Below are 19,642 nucleotides of genomic sequence, written 5' to 3' on the forward strand. Positions count from 1 at the left end.
TGTTGAAATTATGATATCGCTGGAGTCATTGCAAATCAATTTGTGCCACTTGTGTAGCCTACCTGGAGCTGGCAAACGAATTTAATAAATAGCCTATAATTTAAGTTTATTGTTGTTGTAGCCTTGTGTTATTATGCAATTATTCATGGCCATGTTTAGTTAATTAATTGGAAGTTATGAATTGTGATCATGGTCACAGCTCCATCGCAAATGTATCATTCTCCATATTTATTGTCAGTATTATTGTGGACCCTGAAATTAGATGTAGGCCTATCGGGGGCTATAAACTACCTGCATCTAGCTCAGTAACCCATGGCAAAGTTGAATTACAATCATAAACCCAGATTTTATTCAGGCTTATTGAAATGACAAGTCAATTTCACAAATAGGTCATTTGTAAGGGTGTGTTGTGTTTTGGGGCGGCAGGTAGCCTAGTGGTTAGAGTGTTGGGTCAATAACCGGAAGGTTTCTGGATCGAATCCCCGAGCTGACAAGATACAAAATCTTTCATCCCCCTGAACAAGGCAGTTAACCCGGTAGGCCGTCATTGTAAATAAGAATTTGTTCTTAACTGACTTGCCTAGTTAAATAAAGGTTTTAAAAAAAAATGTAATTAACATCTGGCACATAGTAGTATCAATGGCGCTGTCCGTGCTAAAATAGGTTTTTTGGGCACTATAGTCCTCTATGGGTACGCTACAGCGGTGTTGCGGATGGGATGGCAGGGGGAGCCAGGTTTCTTCAATCCGAGTGATGCGAAAAGGCATTTGCTATGCGATGCTAGGGGGGAAGGCTTCCACGAGTCCGGAATCTCGTTGTCTATGCAGTCATTTGACCCGGGGTGGTGAGGAGAAGCCTGAGTCGAGAGAAGTTAGATAGGCATGAGCGCACAATTATTATTATTTTTAATACATTTACCCTCTGGTCTTTCGGACAGTAAAATCATAGTAAAGGAATATTTGAGCCTGTTTGACTTTTTCTAAGTGAGTAAATGGATTTATGAAAAACGACGAACGGATCTTCTATCGATTCTAAAATCTATTAGAACTGGAGTAGGGGAGATTTGTGACAAAAGTACAACTAGATGTAATCATATTTTATTGTAGCCGATGTAGGCCTATGCTAAATGTTTTCCTCTTTCTACGTAGCTACTGACATTTTGAGTTCTATGATCTGGGATTGGGGCACGCTTTTCTCAGGAGCGATTTTTCTTTTGATGCCTTGCGGATTTTCTTTTATTTTGGGCAAGTAGGGTAAACGTGGGTAAAGGCAAATATCTTCTAAAAGTTTCCTTTTAATATTGGAGCGTCTTTACGGGCTAAAGTTAACGACGTTGGATATAAAAGCTTTTGTAAAGTTCTAACATCAAATCTCGCACTCTGAGTACGACATTTTTCTACGCTGGCTGTTTCGTCGACCCTCAAGAAGGTAGGTTTTTTCAAGGTGGGAATTGGGATCATTACTTAAGGCTACATGTTCGGCACAGAGCGTGCGGTTAGAATAACTTTTAGGGAGGTATCTATTATGATTTAGATCAGTATCAGGTATCCACATTTTGACAGATACACACAGGTCTCAGCAAGGACATTTTGTTAGTGTTTTTTATAGTCTGTAGTAGCACTAGTCCCCCCTCCTATATGGAGGCTTTAGAGGGCATGTGTTTCTAGTTTGGAAACAAACCCTGACACTAATGACGTGACTAGAGCTTTTCTTTTCTCCTTTTTCACAGATTTAAGAATTTTGTTTTCCCTCCTGTGAAGTTGGTTGACAATTTATTAACATTTGGTGGTAGTTTTGTATTTTAATTTGTTTTTCATGTGCTTAATTGGTTGGGAAGAGTGGGGGGCAATTAAGTTGCCATCTGTGGACGCTCAGTCACCACTGCTAACACTTAGAGAGATAACATTAAAGTTGTCAGTATTTGTTGGAATTTATTGTGACTTTCTTGCTTGATCTCTTCAATTAGCCCACGCATAAGCTTACATTAAGATACATATTACCCTAGGTCAGTGTGACATGCAAAATGTAAATACATTTGGCATAGGGTTGTGCATCGGTTTGCATTTTAAATCAAGAAATGTTAGGGCATGGTGGCTATGCAATGTATTTTACTCTGTTTTCTTTACAATGTTTGATTTGATCATTGTTTGTCATTCCCAAGCTTTACCAGAGATATTCTATAGCCTTTTCCTCCCTCACCTGTGTTACTGACAAATTACAATTACAAGTCGGTACTTGTTTTGACATAAAACACTTTTGCGCAAGAATTTGCTTGAGTGCATCTTCAAAATAGCCAATCATCTGAAATGAATATCTGAAGAACAGTTTTAGTTTCCTTAGCATGGTTCATTTACACCAGCGAGATTGGAAGTAGGTGCCCTTACCTTTAAAAAATGAGGGTGTCATACTTTAAAGGTAGATGGGTCACCTTTTGCTTTAGAAGAGATAAGACTAGGGGGATCACCACGCCCCTACTCTCTCTATATATAGCACATCACTTATTTTCTCTGCAACATTTCCAGTGGAGTCATGAAGTCATCACCCATCCTAACATCCCCAATCTTTTCAAGAGGGAAGAATCCTGATTTACTCCAGCCAAATCACTACACCATCATAGTCCATCTCCCTCAGATTCAGCATCTTTGGATAGTTTTTAGGGAAAGGTGCTTCAGTACTCCAGAGGTGTTCTGTTAAACAAAAACAAGAAAACTATAAACGGGTTTTCGAGAATGAGCTCAGTCAAAAATGACATGCAGTAGCAAGAATGCACATGTTGAATGTACACAACAAAAGTGTTTAGTGCGAAACAAACATTTACATTTAGCATACGCTCTTATCCAGAGCCACTTACAAACATGCTCTCAAATGCATATTGATTGAATTAGGCTTTCTTGCTGTACAAGAACACTGCTTAGAGGTTTCAGTTACAGGTTTTGATTTCGGCCCCTCAGTTGTCAATCCCAGGTAGGGGTGCATACTTACTGGGAGAATAGCATATACAATGCGAACAGGTGACCGTGCTGTTTGCCGATTAATCCTTACTTGTGACTCTTCTTGAAAACAACTGACTGAGATCTACCATCTCTTGCTATGTGAACTAAGGTAAAGGATAATGTCCATGACGCTTCATCTGGGTATCATCCTTGTATTCTCCCATCACTTTCTGTAGTACAGGTACACCTCAGTGAAATTCAATACGTGAAATCATCTGTCCGCCCCTAAAGCCCGCTTTGCCAATTTTAGTGTTGCGGATGCTGCCTTTCTTTGGAAGCAGGTTAAGAATGGATAGCGTCAATGCACCCTAAAATGTTACTTCCAAGTTGGTTTGAAATGAGAGGGAGAGGATGGATGGTTGAGCTAAGAGGCATTCCCTTAAGGAGTTCACCATGAAAACAGTTGTTCTGTTGAGCTGTAGGAAAGGAAGTTAAGAGTTTTCCTGCCCTCTAATTTACTGAGTTGCTGGGTTGGCACATCATTATTGTTGCTTGCTGTTGATGTGGAAAGTTGTGGCGTTAAATAACTTATCAAGATGTTCTCGAATGTAGATGATGTATAATTTACACTGAGTTTACAAAACATTAAGAACACTGACTAGGTGAATACAGGTGAAAGCTATGATCCCTTATTGATGTCACTTGTTAAATCCACTTCAATCAGTGTAGATCAAGGGGAGGAGACAGGTTAAATAAGGATTTTTAATACTATTTGCCAGAGTCACACTCGACCTGTCAACTCTCCTTCCCTGGCAATAGAGAACAGTAAAACTCCAGCCAACACGTTTAAAAAGGTCAACGGTGACGCCAAATCTCCCAGCATTCCCTTCAACAATTTCCTAAATTCCTCCACAAGGCAGTGGTGACCAATTTGTGAAGGGCATTGTGGGTTTGCTATTTATTTTTCTATTGAGACATTGATTGAGACATGGATTATGTATGTGTGCCACTCAGAGGGTGAATGGGCAAGACAAAATATTTAAGTGCCTTTTGAATGGGGTATGGTAGTGTTTCTAATGTTTGGTTTACTCCGTGTATGTGAAAAAATAGACTGAAGTTACACATCTTTTGAAATGGAGATCAGCTACAATACAATAATGAGTGTGCATAATAACTAAAAATAGTTGTACACTTGGGAGAATTCGAAGGACCTAACAAATCTGACTGTTGCCGTCATGTGAAAGCATCATAACTGGGTGGAATTGACAAATTTAAGAAGGTAAGTGAACTGGCATTGTGGTTCCAGGACAACAACCTCTCCCTCAACATCAGCAAAACAAAGGAGTTGATTGTTGACTACAGGAAGCAGAGGAGGGAATACGCCCTGGTCCATATCAACGGGACTGCAGTTGAGAAAGTCCACATCACCGAGGATTTGACATGGACCAACAACACCACCACTCTTGTCGTGAGGGCGCAACAGTGCCTTTACTTCCTAAAGTGGCTGAAGAAATTTGGCATGCCAGCCACGTCCTCTCCAAATACTACTACTCACCATCGAGAGTGTCCTGACCAGTTGCATCACAGCCTGGTATGGGAATTGCTCTGTCCATGACCGCAAGGCGCTCCAGCAGGTGGTGAAGAAGGTTCAGTATATCACTGTGGTCGTGTTCCCACCCATCCAGGACATCTACACAAAATGGTGCCTGAGGAAGCCCAATAGCATCATCAAGGACCCCACACACCCCATCCACAAGCTGTTCACTCCCTTACTGTCGGGTTGAACTGAGCACCTGGACTGACTCCCTGCACCTTAGCACACACACGCACCTAGACATACAGTGCCTTTAACCCCGCTGTCTGTATACAGTGCCTTCAGAAAGTATTCACACCCCTTGACTTTTTCCACATTTTGTTGTGTTACAGCCTGCATTTGAAATGGGTTAAATATAGATTTTGTGTCACTGGCCTACACACAATACCCCATAATGTCAAAATGGAATTCTGATTTGACAAATTAATACAAAATGAAAAGCTGAAATTTCTTGAGTCAATAAATATTCAACACCTTTTGTTATGGCAAGCCTAAATAAGTTCAAGAGTAAAAATGAGCTTATGTCCCAATAAGTTGCATGGACTCAATCTGTATGCAATAGTGTTTAACATGACTTTTTTAATCACTACCACCTCTTTGTACCCCAAGCATACATTTATCTGTTAGCCCCTCAGTTGAGCAGTGAATTTCAAACACAGATTCAACCACAAAGACCAGGGAGGTTTTCCTCGCAAAGAAGAGCACCTATTGGTAGATAGGTAAAACAAACAAAGAAAATGCAGACATTGAATATCCCTTTGAGCAAGGTGAATTATTAATTACACTTTGGATGGTGTATCAATACACCCAGTCACTACAAAGATACAGGCGTCTTTCCTAACTCAGTTGACAGAGGAAGGAAACCGCTCAGGGATTTCACCATGAGGCCAATGGTGACTTTAAAACAGTTACGGAGTTTAATGGATGTAGTAAGAGAACTGAGGATGGATCTACAACATTGTCATTTAGGTTAGTATTGTGGAGTAAATACAAAGTGAAAAAAGGAAGCCTGTAAGGAATACAAATATTCCAAAACATGCATCCTGTTTGCATTAAGGCACTAAAGTAAAACTGCAATATAAATGGGCAAATAAATTATCTTTGTCCTGAATACAAGGCATTATGTTTGGAAATCCAAATTCAGCAACACATCACTGAGTACCACATTCATATTTTCAAGCATGGTGGTGGCTGCATCATGTTATGGGTATGCTTTAGCCAGCAACATAACACCCTACATCCCACTGATGGCTTCCCTCTGAAGCTAAGCAGGGTTGGTCCCTGGATGGGAGACCAGATGCTGCTGGAAGTGGTGTTGGAGGGCCATTAGGAGGCACTCTTTCCTCTGGTCTAAAAAATAAATAATTATCCCAATTCCCCAGGGCAGTGATTGGGGGCATTGCTCTATATAAGGTGCCTTCTTTCAGATGGGACGTTAAACTGGTGTCCTGACTATCTGTGGTAGCTAAAGATCGCATGGCACTTATTGTAAAAGTAGGGTTGTTAACTCCCGTGTCCTGGCTAAATTCCCAATCTGGCCCTCATACCATCATGGCCACCTAATCATCCCCAGCTTCCATTTGGCTTATTCATCCCCCCTTCTCTCCCCTGTAAGTATTCCCCAGGTTGTTGCTGTAAATGAGAATGTGTTCTCATTCAACTCACCTGGAAAAATAAGGGTATAAAAGTAATCGGCAAGGACTAGGGAGGGATTTGGGATTAAACAGAATAGAGCTAAGCACAGGCAAAATCCTAGAGGAAAACTTGGTTCTGTCTGCTTTCCAAAAGACACTGGTAGACAAACTTACCAATGAGTATATTGAATGTTCCTGAGTGGCCTAGTTAGTTTTGACTTAAATCGATATGAAAATCTATGGAAAGACTTAAAAATGGCTGTCTAGCAGTGATCGACAACCAACTTGACAGAGCTTAAAGAAATTTCGAAAGAATAATGTGCAACTATTGTACAATCCAGGTGTGAAAAGCTCTTAGAAATTTACCCAGAAAGACTCACAGCTGTAAAGCGCTGCCAAGGTGATTCAGGTGTTTGACTCAGGGGTTTGAATACTTATGTAAATGGGATATTTCTGTCTTAAATTGTCAATAAATGCGTAAAGGTTTCTAGCATGTTTTCATTTTGTCATTATGGGGTGTTGTGTGTAGATGGGTGAGAAAATATATTTAATCAATTTTGAATTCAGGCTGTAACAAGATAATGTGGAATAAGTCAAGGAGTATGCATACTTTCTGAAGGCACTCATACATGCTACACACACATTACAATGCATTATTGCAACCACTTGAAAGGAATTCCTCTCCTCCCTCTGCAACTTTGTTGTCCACCTATGGTCCCATTTCCTGGTTGATCAAGGAAGTGGTTAATAGAAATTGGCGCATTATTTCACAGCGACCCCAGTTTTGGTAAAGCGTTTGAATCCGTCCTGAGGTTTTTCCTATAAAAGACCCTCAAATTTAAGGAATTGCTTAAGGTCAGATTTGCCCCCCCAAAAAAAGCATAGCATTTCATGTCTATCATTCTAGGTGGCAATTTCCCTTGTCACAACTACGTTCACTGTTATGCCATGATCAGAGGGAGCTCTCTTATCCATTCCATTCGGGTGACAGGATAAAGGTTTGAGGTTGAATAACCTGTAACATGAAATATGTTGTATATCTCCTTAAGTGTTCCTCTAACTGAATAGCACAGCAGTCTTTTTACAGGCTCCTGACCAATTGTGCTATTTTGTGTTTTTTTTTTTTGTTGCTGATCTTACCTTTTTATGTACATAAAAAGTTCCCGCCATCGTTTCCTATGACTGTAAAGAGCTTCTGGACATCAACAGTGATCACTATCCTCGATTTGGATGAAGATTTCTACTTCAGTGAGTCGGAAGCGAAGAACAAACTGCTCATCCAGGACCAGGCCCAAATCCCTGACACTCAATTAAAAAGGTGTTATAGAGTCCGGCGTGCGGGATACCTGACGAGACTACGTTGGCAAGTGGATAAACCGCCTCTAGCCTCCGTTCCATTGACGAACGTGCAGTCACTGGAGAATAAACTAGACGAGCGCCGTTTGAGACTATCCTATCAACGTGATCTGAAGAACTGTAATATCCGGTGTTATTCAGAGTCATGGCTGAACATGGAAAACATATACACAGCTGTTTTTCTATACATCGGCAGGACAGAACGGCAGATTCAGGTAAGGTTGGGGGGGGGGGGGGGGGGTGTCTCATTGTTAATATTAATGAAGTTTCGAGTTTCTGCTCCAATCAGGAGAATACCTCTTGATATGGTAGCTGTAGACAGTACTATTTACTTAGTGGTCTATTTACCACCATAAACTGATGATGGGACTAAGACTGCCCTCAACAAGCTGTATAGCGCCATAAGTAAACAAGAAAATGCTCACCCAGAGGCGGCGCTCCTAGTGGCCGGTAATTCTAATGTAGGAAAACTGAAATCCGTTTGACCTATTTTCTACCAGCATGTCACCTGTGCAACTAGAGGCGAAAAACTGTAGATCACTACTCCACGCATAGAGATGCATACGAATCTCTCCCTCGCCCTCCATTTGGTAAATCTGACCATAACTCTATCCCCCTGATTCCTGCTTAAAAACTCAAACCGGAAGTTTGTCTCTGCCCAAGAATGCCAAGGTAACATGTCTAAATGACTATCACCCCTTAGAGCTCACATCTGTAGCCATGAAATGCTTTCAAAGGCTGATCATGGCTCATATCAACACCATCATCCCAGACAGCCTGGATCCACTCCAATTTGCATATCGCCCCAACAGATCCAGAGATGACGCAATCTCTATTGTACTCCACACTGCCCTTTCCCACCTGAACAAAAGGAACACCTACTTGAGCATGCTGTTCATTGACTACAGCTCAGTGTTCAACACCGTAGTGCCCTCCAAGCTCATCACTAAGCTAAGGACCCTGGGATTAAACACCTCCCTCTGCAACTGAATCCAAGACTTCTTCACGGCCCATCCCCAGGTGGTAAGGGTAGGCAACAACACATACGCCATGCTAACCCTCAACACGGGGGCCTCTCAGATGGGCATACTTAGTCCCCTCTTGTACTCCTTGTTCACCCACGACTACGTGGCCGTGCATGACTCCAATACCATCATTAAGTTTGCAGACGACACAACGGTGGTCGGCCTGATCGACGATGAGATGGCCTACAGGAAGGAGGTCAGAAACCTGGCAGGAGTGGTGCCAGGACAACAACCTCTCCCTCAATGTCAGCAAGACAAAGGAGCTGATTGTGGACTACAAAAAATGGAGGGCCCGAGCACGCCCCCGTTCACATCGACAGTGCTGTAGTGGAGCGGGTCGAGAGCTTCAAGTTCCTCTGTGTCTACATCACTAAGGACCTATCATGGTCCAAACACACCAACACAGTCATGAAGACGGCAAGACTATGCCTCTTCCCCCTCAGGAGGCTGAAAATATTTGTCATGGGCCCTCAGATCCTCAAAGTTCTGCTACATCACCGTTTGGTATGGCAACTGGTTGACATCTAACTGCAAGGCGCTCCCTGCCATCCAGGACCTCTATACCAGGCGGTGTCAGAGGAAGGCCCTAAAACTGTTCAGACTCCAGCCACCCAATTCATGGGCTGTTCTCTCTGCTACTTCACGGCAAGTGGTACTGGAGGGTTTAGTCTGGCATCCAAAAGGCTCCTGAACAGCTTCTACCCCCAAGCCATTAGACTGCTGAACAGTTAATCAAATGGTTACCCGGACTATTTGCGTTGAACTCCTTTTTTTGCATTGACTCTTTTTTTGAACTGGCTCTATGCACATTCTCCAGACTCTACCCACACACTCACATATCCTAAACCAACATACACACGCTCACACACACATATGCTCAAACACAAAACACACACATGCATATCGACGCCACACACACTCTCACATACAGTACCAGTCAGAAGTTTGGACACAGCTACTCATTCCAGGGTTTTTGTTTATTTTTTACTATATGTGAAATTAGACATGGAATCATGTAGTAACCAAAAAAGTGTTAAACAAATCAAAATATATTTGACATTCTTCAAAGTAGCCATCCTCTGCCTTAATGACAGCTTTGCACGCTATTGGCATTCTCTCAAACAGCTTCATGAGGTAGTCACCTGGAATGCATTTCAATTAACAGGAGTGCCTTGTTAAAAGTTCATTTGTGGAATTTCTTTCCTTAATACGTTTGAGCCAATCAGTTGTGTTGTGACAAGGTAGGGTGTGATAAGGTGCGTCTCGGTGAGAGGTGTAGGAGTCAGGCGCAGGAGAGCAGGGATTTCTGAGAAGCGTGTTTAATATATAATATTATATATATATATATATATATATATATATATATATACATTTACATTTAAGTCATTTAGCAGACGCTCTTATCCAGAGCGACTTACAAATTGGTGCATTCACCTTATGACATCCAGTGGAACAGCCACTTTACAATAGTGCATCTAAATCTTTTAAGGGGGGGGGGGGGGGGGGTCAGAAGGATTGCTTTATCCTATCCTAGGTATTCCTTAAAGAGGTGGGGTTTCAGGTGTCTCCGGAAGGTGGTGATTGACTCCGCTGTCCTGGCGTCGTGAGGGAGTTTGTTCCACCATTGGGGTGCCAGAGCAGCGAACAGTTTTGACTGGGCTGAGCGGGAACTGTACTTCCTCAGTGGTAGGGAGGCGAGCAGGCCAGAGGTGGATGAACGCAGTGCCCTTGTTTGGGTGTAGGGCCTGATCAGAGCCTGAAGGTACTGAGGTGCCGTTCCCCTCACAGCTCCGTAGGCAAGCACCATGGTCTTGTAGCGGATGCGAGCTTCAACTGGAAGCCAGTGGAGAGAGCGGAGGAGCGGGGTGACGTGAGAGAACTTGGGAAGGTTGAACACCAGACGGGCTGCGGCGTTCTGGATGAGTTGTAGGGGTTTAATGGCACAGGCAGGGAGCCCAGCCAACAGCGAGTTGCAGTAATCCAGACGGGAGATGACAAGTGCCTGGATTAGGACCTGCGCCGCTTCCTGTGTGAGGCAGGGTCGTACTCTGCGGATGTTGTAGAGCATGAACCTACAGGAACGGGCCACCGCCTTGATGTTAGTTGAGAACGACAGGGTGTTGTCCAGGATCACGCCAAGGTTCTTAGCGCTCTGGGAGGAGGACACAATGGAGTTGTCAACCGTGATGGCGAGATCATGGAACGGGCAGTCCTTCCCCGGGAGGAAGAGCAGCTCCGTCTTGCCGAGGTTCAGCTTGAGGTGGTGATCCGTCATCCACACTGATATGTCTGCCAGACATGCAGAGATGCGATTCGCCACCTGGTCATCAGAAGGGGGAAAGGAGAAGATTAATTGTGTGTCGTCTGCATAGCAATGATAGGAGAGACCATGTGAGGTTATGACAGAGCCAAGTGACTTGGTGTATAGCGAGAATAGGAGAGGGCCTAGAACAGAGCCCTGGGGGACACCAGTGGTGAGAGCACGTGGTGAGGAGACAGATTCTCGCCACGCCACCTGGTAGGAGCGACCTGTCAGGTAGGACGCAATCCAAGCGTGGGCCGCGCCGGAGATGCCCAACTCGGAGAGGGTGGAGAGGAGGATCTGATGGTTCACAGTATCGAAGGCAGCCGATAGGTCTAGAAGGATGAGAGCAGAGGAGAGAGAGTTAGCTTTAGCAGTGCGGAGCGCCTCCGTGATACAGAGAAGAGCAGTCTCAGTTGAATGACTAGTCTTGAAACCTGACTGATTTGGATCAAGAAGGTCATTCTGAGAGAGATAGCAGGAGAGCTGGCCAAGGACGGCACGTTCAAGAGTTTTGGAGAGAAAAGAAAGAAGGGATACTGGTCTGTAGTTGTTGACATCGGAGGGATCGAGTGTAGGTTTTTTCAGAAGGGGTGCAACTCTCGCTCTCTTGAAGACGGAAGGGACGTAGCCAGCGGTCAAGGATGAGTTGATGAGCGAGGTGAGGTAAGGGAGAAGGTCTCCGGAAATGGTCTGGAGAAGAGAGGAGGGGATAGGGTCAAGCGGGCAGGTTGTTGGGCGGCCGGCCGTCACAAGACGCGAGATTTCATCTGGAGAGAGAGGGGAGAAAGAGGTCAGAGCACAGGGTAGGGCAGTGTGAGCAGAACCAGCGGTGTCATTTGACTTAGCAAACGAGGATCGGATGTCGTCGACCTTCTTTTCAAAATGGTTGACGAAGTCATCTGCAGAGAGGGAGGAGGGGGGGGGGAGGGGGAGGAGGATTCAGGAGGGAGGAGAAGGTGGCAAAGAGCTTCCTAGGGTTAGAGGCAGATGCTTGGAATTTAGAGTGGTAGAAAGTGGCTTTAGCAGCAGAGACAGAAGAGGAAAATGTAGAGAGGAGGGAGTGAAAGGATGCCAGGTCCGCAGGGAGGCGAGTTTTCCTCCATTTCCGCTCGGCTGCCCGGAGCCCTGTTCTGTGAGCTCGCAATGAGTCGTCGAGCCACGGAGCGGGAGGGGAGGACCGAGCCGGCCTGGAGGATAGGGGACATAGAGAGTCAAAGGATGCAGAAAGGGAGGAGAGGAGGGTTGAGGAGGCAGAATCAGGAGATAGGTTGGAGAAGGTTTGAGCAGAGGGAAGAGATGATAGGATGGAAGAGGAGAGAGTAGCGGGGGAGAGAGAGCGGAGGTTGGGACGGCGCGATACCATCCGAGTAGGGGCAGTGTGGGAAGTGTTGGATGAGAGCGAGAGGGAAAAGGATACAAGGTAGTGGTCGGAGACTTGGAGGGGAGTTGCAATGAGGTTAGTGGAAGAACAGCATCTAGTAAAGATGAGGTCAAGTGTATTGCCTGCCTTGTGAGTAGGGGGGGAAGGTGAGAGGGTGAGGTCAAAAGAGGAGAGGAGTGGAAAGAAGGAGGCAGAGAGGAATGAGTCAAAGGTAGACGTGGGGAGGTTAAAGTCACCCAGAACTGTGAGGTGAGCCGTCCTCAGGAAAGGAGCTTATCAAGGCATCAAGCTCATTGATGAACTCTCCGAGGGAACCTGGAGGGCGATAAATGATAAGGATGTTAAGCTTGAAAAGGGCTGGTAACTGTGACAGCATGGAATTCAAAGGAGGCGATAGACAGATGGGTAAGGGGAGAAAGAGAGAATGACCACTTGGGAGAGATGAGGATCCCGGTGCCACCACCCCGCTGACCAGAAGCTCTCGGGGTGTGCGAGAACACGTGGGCAGACGAAGAGAGAGCAGTAGGAGTAGCAGTGTTATCTGTGGTGATCCATGTTTCCGTCAGTGCCAAGAAGTCGAGGGACTGGAGGGAAGCATAGGCTGAGATGAACTCTGCCTTGTTGGCCGCAGATCGGCAGTTCCAGAGGCTACCGGAGACCTGGAACTCCACGTGGGTCGTGCGCGCTGGGACCACCAGGTTAGGGTGGCCGCGGCCACGCGGTGTGAAGCGTTTGTATGGTCTGTGCAGAGAGGAGAGAACAGGGATAGACAGACACATAGTTGACAGGCTACAGAAGAGGCTACGCTAATGCAAAGGAGATTGGAATGACAAGTGGACTACACGTCTCGAATGTTCAGAGAGTTAAGCTTACGTTGCAAAAATCTTATTGACTAAAATGATTAAAATGATACAGTACTGCTGAAGTAGGCTGGCTAGCAGTGGCTGCGTTGTTGACTTTGTTTGAAAGTGTAGCTGGCTAGGTAACCTCGATAGCTGGCTAGGTAACCTCGGTAACTGGCCAGATAATTAGTCTAAACTACACAAATGTCTTAGATACAAGGACAGCAAAGACAACTATGTAGCTAGCTAACACTAGCTAGCTAACACTACACTAATCAAATCGTTCCGTTGTAATGTAATAGTTTCTACAGTGCTTCTATTCGGTAGAAGTTGGCTAGCTAGCAGTGTTAGCAGTGTTGACTAGCAGTATTGACTAGGTAGGAGAACGGCAGCGCGGCGGACGAAACTAGCTGGCTAGCTAACCGAAAATTACTCTAGACTCCACAGTTATCTTAGATACAAGGACAGCAAAGACAACTATGTAGCTAGCTAACACTACACTAATCAAGTCGTTCCGTAGTTCCGTTGAATGTAATAGTTTCTACAGTGCTGCTATTCGGTGGCTAGCTGGCTAGCTAGCAGTGTTGATTACGTTACGTTACGTTAAAAGGACGAAAATAGCTGGCTAGCTAACCTAGAAAATCGCTCTAAACTACACAATTATCTTTGATACAAAGACGGCTATGTAGCTAGCTAAGATCAAACAAATCAAACCGTTGTACTGTAATGAAATGAAATGAAATGTGATACTACCTGTAGAGCGAAGCGGAATGCGACCGGGTTGTTGAATGCGGAAGTGAACACTATATATATAGTCCATCAATACAAAATTGCCACAGAAGAAAATCCAAAACTACGTTCTCCCACGGACCCAGAAACTCGTGCCAACACACGGAGGAACAACCACAGTTCCGACACTACATACAAGTGCCAAGAAAAATGTGAAAACAAAAAACAGAAACTCGTGCCAAACGCACAGGAGGATCAAACTCAGTTCCGAAACTTAACTACACGTGCGTAATAACGAAAACAAGAAACATCAAGGAATAAACGAGCGCAAATACACACAAGCTTAATCCCGCACGAAATAAGGCAGGTAACAGGTGCCCTATATACACACAGAAATAAACGCAATTGAAACCAGGTGTGAAAATGAACACAGACAAAACAACCAGAAAAGGAAAAAGGGATCGGTAGCGGCTAGTAAACCGGCGACGCCGAGCGCCGCCCGAACAGGGAGAGGGGTTATCTTCGGTAGAAGTCGTGACATAGGGGTGGTATACAGAAGATAGCCCTATTTGGTAAAATACCAAATCTGTATTATGGCAAGAACAGCTCAAATAAGCAAAGAGAAATGACAGTCCATCTTTACTTTTAAGACATGAAGGTCAGTCAATACGGAATATTTCAAGAACTTTGAGTGCACCCGCAAAAACCATCAACGGCTATGATGAAACTGGCTTTCATGAGGACCGCCACAGGAAAGGAAGACCCAGAGTTAATAACTCCATTAGAGTTAACTGCACCCAAATAAATGCTTCAGAGTTCAAGACACATCTCAACATCAACTGTTCAGAGGAGACTGCGTGAATCAGGCCTTCATGGTCAAATTGCTGCAAAGAAACCACTACTAAAGGACACCAATATGAAGAAGAGACTTGCTTGGGCCAAGAAACACGAGCAATTGACATTAGACCGGTGGAAATCTGTCCTTTTTGTTCTGATGAGTCCAAATTTGAGATTTTGGTTCCAACCGCCGTGTGTTTATGAGACACAGATTAGATGAACGGATGATCTCTGCATGTGTGGTTCCCACCCTGAAGCATGGTGGTGTGATGGTGTTGGGGTGCTTTGCTGGTGACACTGTCTGTGATTTATTTAGAATTCTAGAAAAATTTAATCAGCATGGCTACCACAGCATTCTGCAGCGATACACAATCCCATCTGGTTTAAGCGTAGTGGGACTATCATTTGTTTTTCAACATGACAATGACCCAACACACCTCCAGGTTGTGTAAGGGCTATTAGACCAAGAAGGAGAGTGTTGGGGTGCTGCATCAGATGACCTGGCCTCCACAATCACCTGACCTCAACCCAGTTGAGATGGTTTTGGATGAGTTGGACCGCAGAGCGAAGCCAACAAGTGCGATTATTCTACAATTTAGAAAATAGTAAAAAATAAAGAAAACCCTTGAATCAGTAGGTGTGTCCAAACTTTTGACTGGTACTGTCCATGTCGACACACTTACACACTTTTCACATACGCTACTGCTACTCTGTCTATCCTGATTGTGCAGTCACTTTTACCCCTACCTACATGTGCATATTACCTCAACTGCCTCGTACCTCTGCACATTGACTCAGTACCGGTAATCCTTGTATATAGCGTTGTTATTTTATTGTGTTACTATTTCCTTTAAAAAAAATCTATTGTTGGGCAATGGCTCGTAAGTAAGCATTTCACTAAAGTTGATACCTGTTGTATTCGTGGCATGTGACAAATACATTTGATTTGATCTTCTATTTTTATTATGTGGGTAAGACCAAACGGGAACTGAAGACAAGGATTTTTTGAGCATAAGAGCTCCATTTGCAACCTGGCATTTCAATAGCCATAATCTTGAACTAAGTGCCTTGCGTTCTATGGGCATTGAAATTTCAAAGATGCCATGTAGGGGAGGAGATTGGGATAAATTACTTCTCCAAAGAGAGACATATTGGTTGGACCACTTGGGCAATCTTGCCCCAGCAGGTCTCAATGAGTTATGTTCCTTTTCTTGTTTTTGTGGAAGGCTATAAATTTGTAGGCCAAATATACCCTCCTATAGGCTTTAACATCATAATGTACTATATGTGTGTATATATATTTATTCATGTTTCCCCCACAACTCCCTCTGCTGGGATCTCTTGATTGGGGTAATACTGACATTGTGAATCTATAATTATGCCCACCTGTGTGTGGCCTGTATTGTTGTCGTAACATTGCCTCCTATGCATGCTGAAGACGGGCTCATACCCAAAACATTTGTGCGGCAATACAAATATGTTTAGTTAAGTTTATTAAGTGCTCTCCTATTGTTTATTTTGTTCTTCATGTACATACGGCTAATAAAAGTTAAACTTGAACCCCCATGTAGAGAAGCTTGGTGAATCTGCACAGTAGACTGGCGCTGGGAGTGGAGAAATTAGTGGGGTTGGACTACAGAATCAAACGGAGAGCTAAGGAATTTCATGCATGGATGGATGGATACAGTGAACAGTAATTACGGGGCCATGCTTGGGCTTATACCCTGTCTCTGCATGTTTGGGTGGGAAGGAAAATAAATGCACCATAACTTTTCATTGTCAATGTGAAGGCAGAGCATTCTGATTTCTTAATAACTTCACGTTTTATCTTCTCAGATTTCTGTCTCTCTATAAAAGTGTTGTTTTTGCAGAACTCACCACTCTTGTGTAAACTTCATTGCTCATTGATCCACCAGCTCATCTCTGTCTCAACTAGTTTGGCGCAGTGGATTCAGTGTGATCGTAAATTCAGTGGAGGAAATGTGACACGATGAGCAGTGACCCACCACAGCTATTGTTTGGGAGAAAATGTTTTTGTTTACTTGGATGAATGTCTGCTTACTTTCAGTGTAATTGCAGCCTTAGGGTCCCATTTCAAGGACCCATAAAAACAATGTTGGTGTCAACTGTCAGAGGCTTCATCTTTTGTAACATCCATGAGATGAGGATATTTTTACACAGGTCAAGCTTTGCTGCAGACTCACAATGCATAATATGTCAATGACTGTTATTCTCCTTAGTTGTAGGAAATGCTGAGAATAAATTAATTTCATGTCTTGTTCCTATTTTGTGTGCTTTTCTCAAAATGTCCTGTCAGGTCCCAGAAAAGACTAGCTGACCACAACCTATGCCTGAACACTTTGTCCATGTCAATTATCCCTTTTTATGTGAACTTAAAAATAACCGTCAAAGGTGATGGGTTTTTCTGATTTACGTAATATTCAGAAAACATTCACCACTCACCATTAGTGTGTGTCTTGTGCGGTATGTTTTTAGCATAGGCCTACAGTAAAAACACAGGTTGCACTTGACAAACTTGGAAGTGGGCCGTTGCATCATATTTCACTCCCCGAAGACCCCATTTGTTCCTTCATCATGAAACGTTGTGTAGTGGTCGCGCTCGGGGAACGTGGTTGGCTGTGTGGACTTCTGTCTGGCAGCTGAAGTGGATACTTGGAGCCTGACCAGGCACTGACTCACTGCTTACGGGCCTGTGATGACCAAACTCCTTTATCCCACGGGACCCTCTGATCCAACTCAGCTGCCGGAACACTGGGCCATTCTTGGAAAGTGAAATAGAATTTCTTTAGATGACAGTACAAGGAACATGTTTAAGTGGAGAACACTTATGAAGACCCTCAGAATTGACTGAACATTATTCCTCTGTCGAGTCATGGGGATGACCTGACCTCCACTGGATGTTTCCCATAGATACTTTTCTGATTTGCTTGGATCTGTAGAATCTGTATCACACCAACCTGCTTTTCCATAAGTGAACTATGTAGACTGTCACCACATGCACTGACACATCCTATATCTCCTCACGTTTATTGCTGATTCATTCTAGAGATTATTCATATTTCCATATGTCTTTAAATGCTTGATACTTTGGACAAACTAAGTTTATTGTGTATAGCCTACTTCATGAATGTTTTAATGCAACAGTTAGGCTAGTTCTCAGAAGCCTGTACCCTACAACAAACATTTGTTTCACACCACTTGACAGGCATGAGAACAAATGGGGGTTGGGGCCAAAACCAACTGTTAGGTGATAGATCTGTAAGTGTGGAAACTACGTCTTGGCTGCCTCTCTACAGGGGTATCACATAACAACCCTGAGTTTTGGGGTCCTTTAACAAATTCCTAAAGGGGGATTTTGGGAATTAGGGGCAAGTGTTAATCTCCCTGGCCAGATGCTGCAGGGTGATGGGGCGAGCAGATGTGCATGTGAGGGTCACCCACAGCAGCGTGCCTATTTACAACACGTCCTCAGCTTCATTATGCCATCGACAGCCATGGGGGAGCAATACTCTCAATGCTCTTGGATTACCCATCCCCCCCTGTCCCGTGACATTAGCTCTGCCTGCCCAGTTATCTATCGCCTTTCATGAATCCCTATAGGAATTCACCTTTTGTTTCCTCTCTTCATTCTTAATTGTATCGTCCTTGTTGTATCTTGGCAAGAAGATGACTAACACTCATTGTTGCCTTTTTTTTTTAGAACACGCTTATTTAAAGTTACTGGTTGTGAAGAAAGTTTTTTTTAGATACTGTTGCATAGAAATACCTTTTGTTAAAATAACCTTTTTCCTCTGTGTAATTAGAGACTAGCTGTATGGGTTTGACAGTGAAACATTTGAATCTCGCCTCCCAGGGTTTGTATGTAGTAATACTATTACGTACAGACCATGAAAATGTATCATGCCTCTTTGTTTCTTTTGTTCTTACTTGTTTAGAACTACGTAATACAATTTCACTTGTTTGTTTTGTAATACCTGAACAATCTGATGCATTCTTTGTTTGTATTTTCTTATCACACTGGGATTATCTGCATTTACAGAAAATGCAAACCACCAAGCTCATTTGAAATTCAAAATCATACTGTCCAAAAATAGATTTTTTTAATCAAATCAAACTTTATTTGTCACATACAACAGGTGTATTATACCTTACCAGGAAATGCTTACTTACAAGACCTTAACCAACAATGCCGTTCCAAAAAGTTCTAACACAATTTTTAAATCTGCTGTACTTAATTCTCAATTGTGCAGTGTTAGTCTTTACATAAATAATGAGTGAGTTTGACATGAAATGCAATAGATCCCTTGTGATAAATCCGTCTGAGTGTTTCAGCACAGCTCAGCATCTACTCTTCCTCCGCACGCTAACTCTCAAAGCTCTCGTTTTATGCAAGGCACTCAACAAAGGCTCATAACTTCGCATTTGTGTTTGACATGCCTCATTTGTGAGCACAGTTTCACCTTGTGGTGTTTTTGTTCCTCCAGGTTGGCACAGTGAATGGCTCAGTGCTGATTCCCCAGAGGTCCCGATGGCATTCCGTTCACAGAGCAATCAACAGCTGTAGCGGCCCTCACAGGATGTTGGCGGTGCGGAGTACGCTGGTGGTTCTGGCCTTGCTTCCCCACATTTTACCATCCCAGGCCCGGCCTGCCATCCCCGATGAAGGTAAGGCTCCTGCCTGGCCTCTTTTAAAATATACACATATATGGCGCCAGTCGATCACCGAAATGTATGTCTTCTTGTGTGTCACATTTCTCTTCATCATGTTTTCTAGTCAAAATGAACCACAATATATTTTACTGGCTCTTATCCCAGACCCTTTTGAAATGGGTCATATGCTGGTCTTTTTTATTATTAATTTACATCCGTAGATGGATTTAGAGATGAGATGATGTAGTTATTTTATTTTACAAGCACTCCATTTTACCAGTAATTCTTTAATTCCTCTGGTCTCTGTAGCTGTGCAAGAATCTGGAGACTTTTCC

At 43.7% G+C, this 19,642-nt stretch overlaps 1 protein-coding gene across 1 annotated transcript in view; it reads left to right on the forward strand.

The window, feature by feature from the left end:
* The first annotated feature begins 860 nt into the window (after positions 1-860).
* Positions 861-19,642, forward strand: part of fgfr1a (fibroblast growth factor receptor 1a) — a 42,553-nt gene continuing 23,771 nt past the window's right edge. Inside the window, exons 1-2 of the mRNA XM_039013440.1 lie at positions 861-1,428; positions 19,142-19,322. Coding sequence (XP_038869368.1) covers positions 19,235-19,322 — 88 coding nt within the window. The 5' untranslated portion in view covers positions 861-1,428; positions 19,142-19,234. The remainder of the gene's footprint in view (positions 1,429-19,141; positions 19,323-19,642) is intronic.

The sequence above is a fragment of the Salvelinus namaycush genome, chromosome 18, assembly GCF_016432855.1.
Source record: "Salvelinus namaycush isolate Seneca chromosome 18, SaNama_1.0, whole genome shotgun sequence".
NCBI lineage: Eukaryota > Metazoa > Chordata > Actinopteri > Salmoniformes > Salmonidae > Salvelinus > Salvelinus namaycush.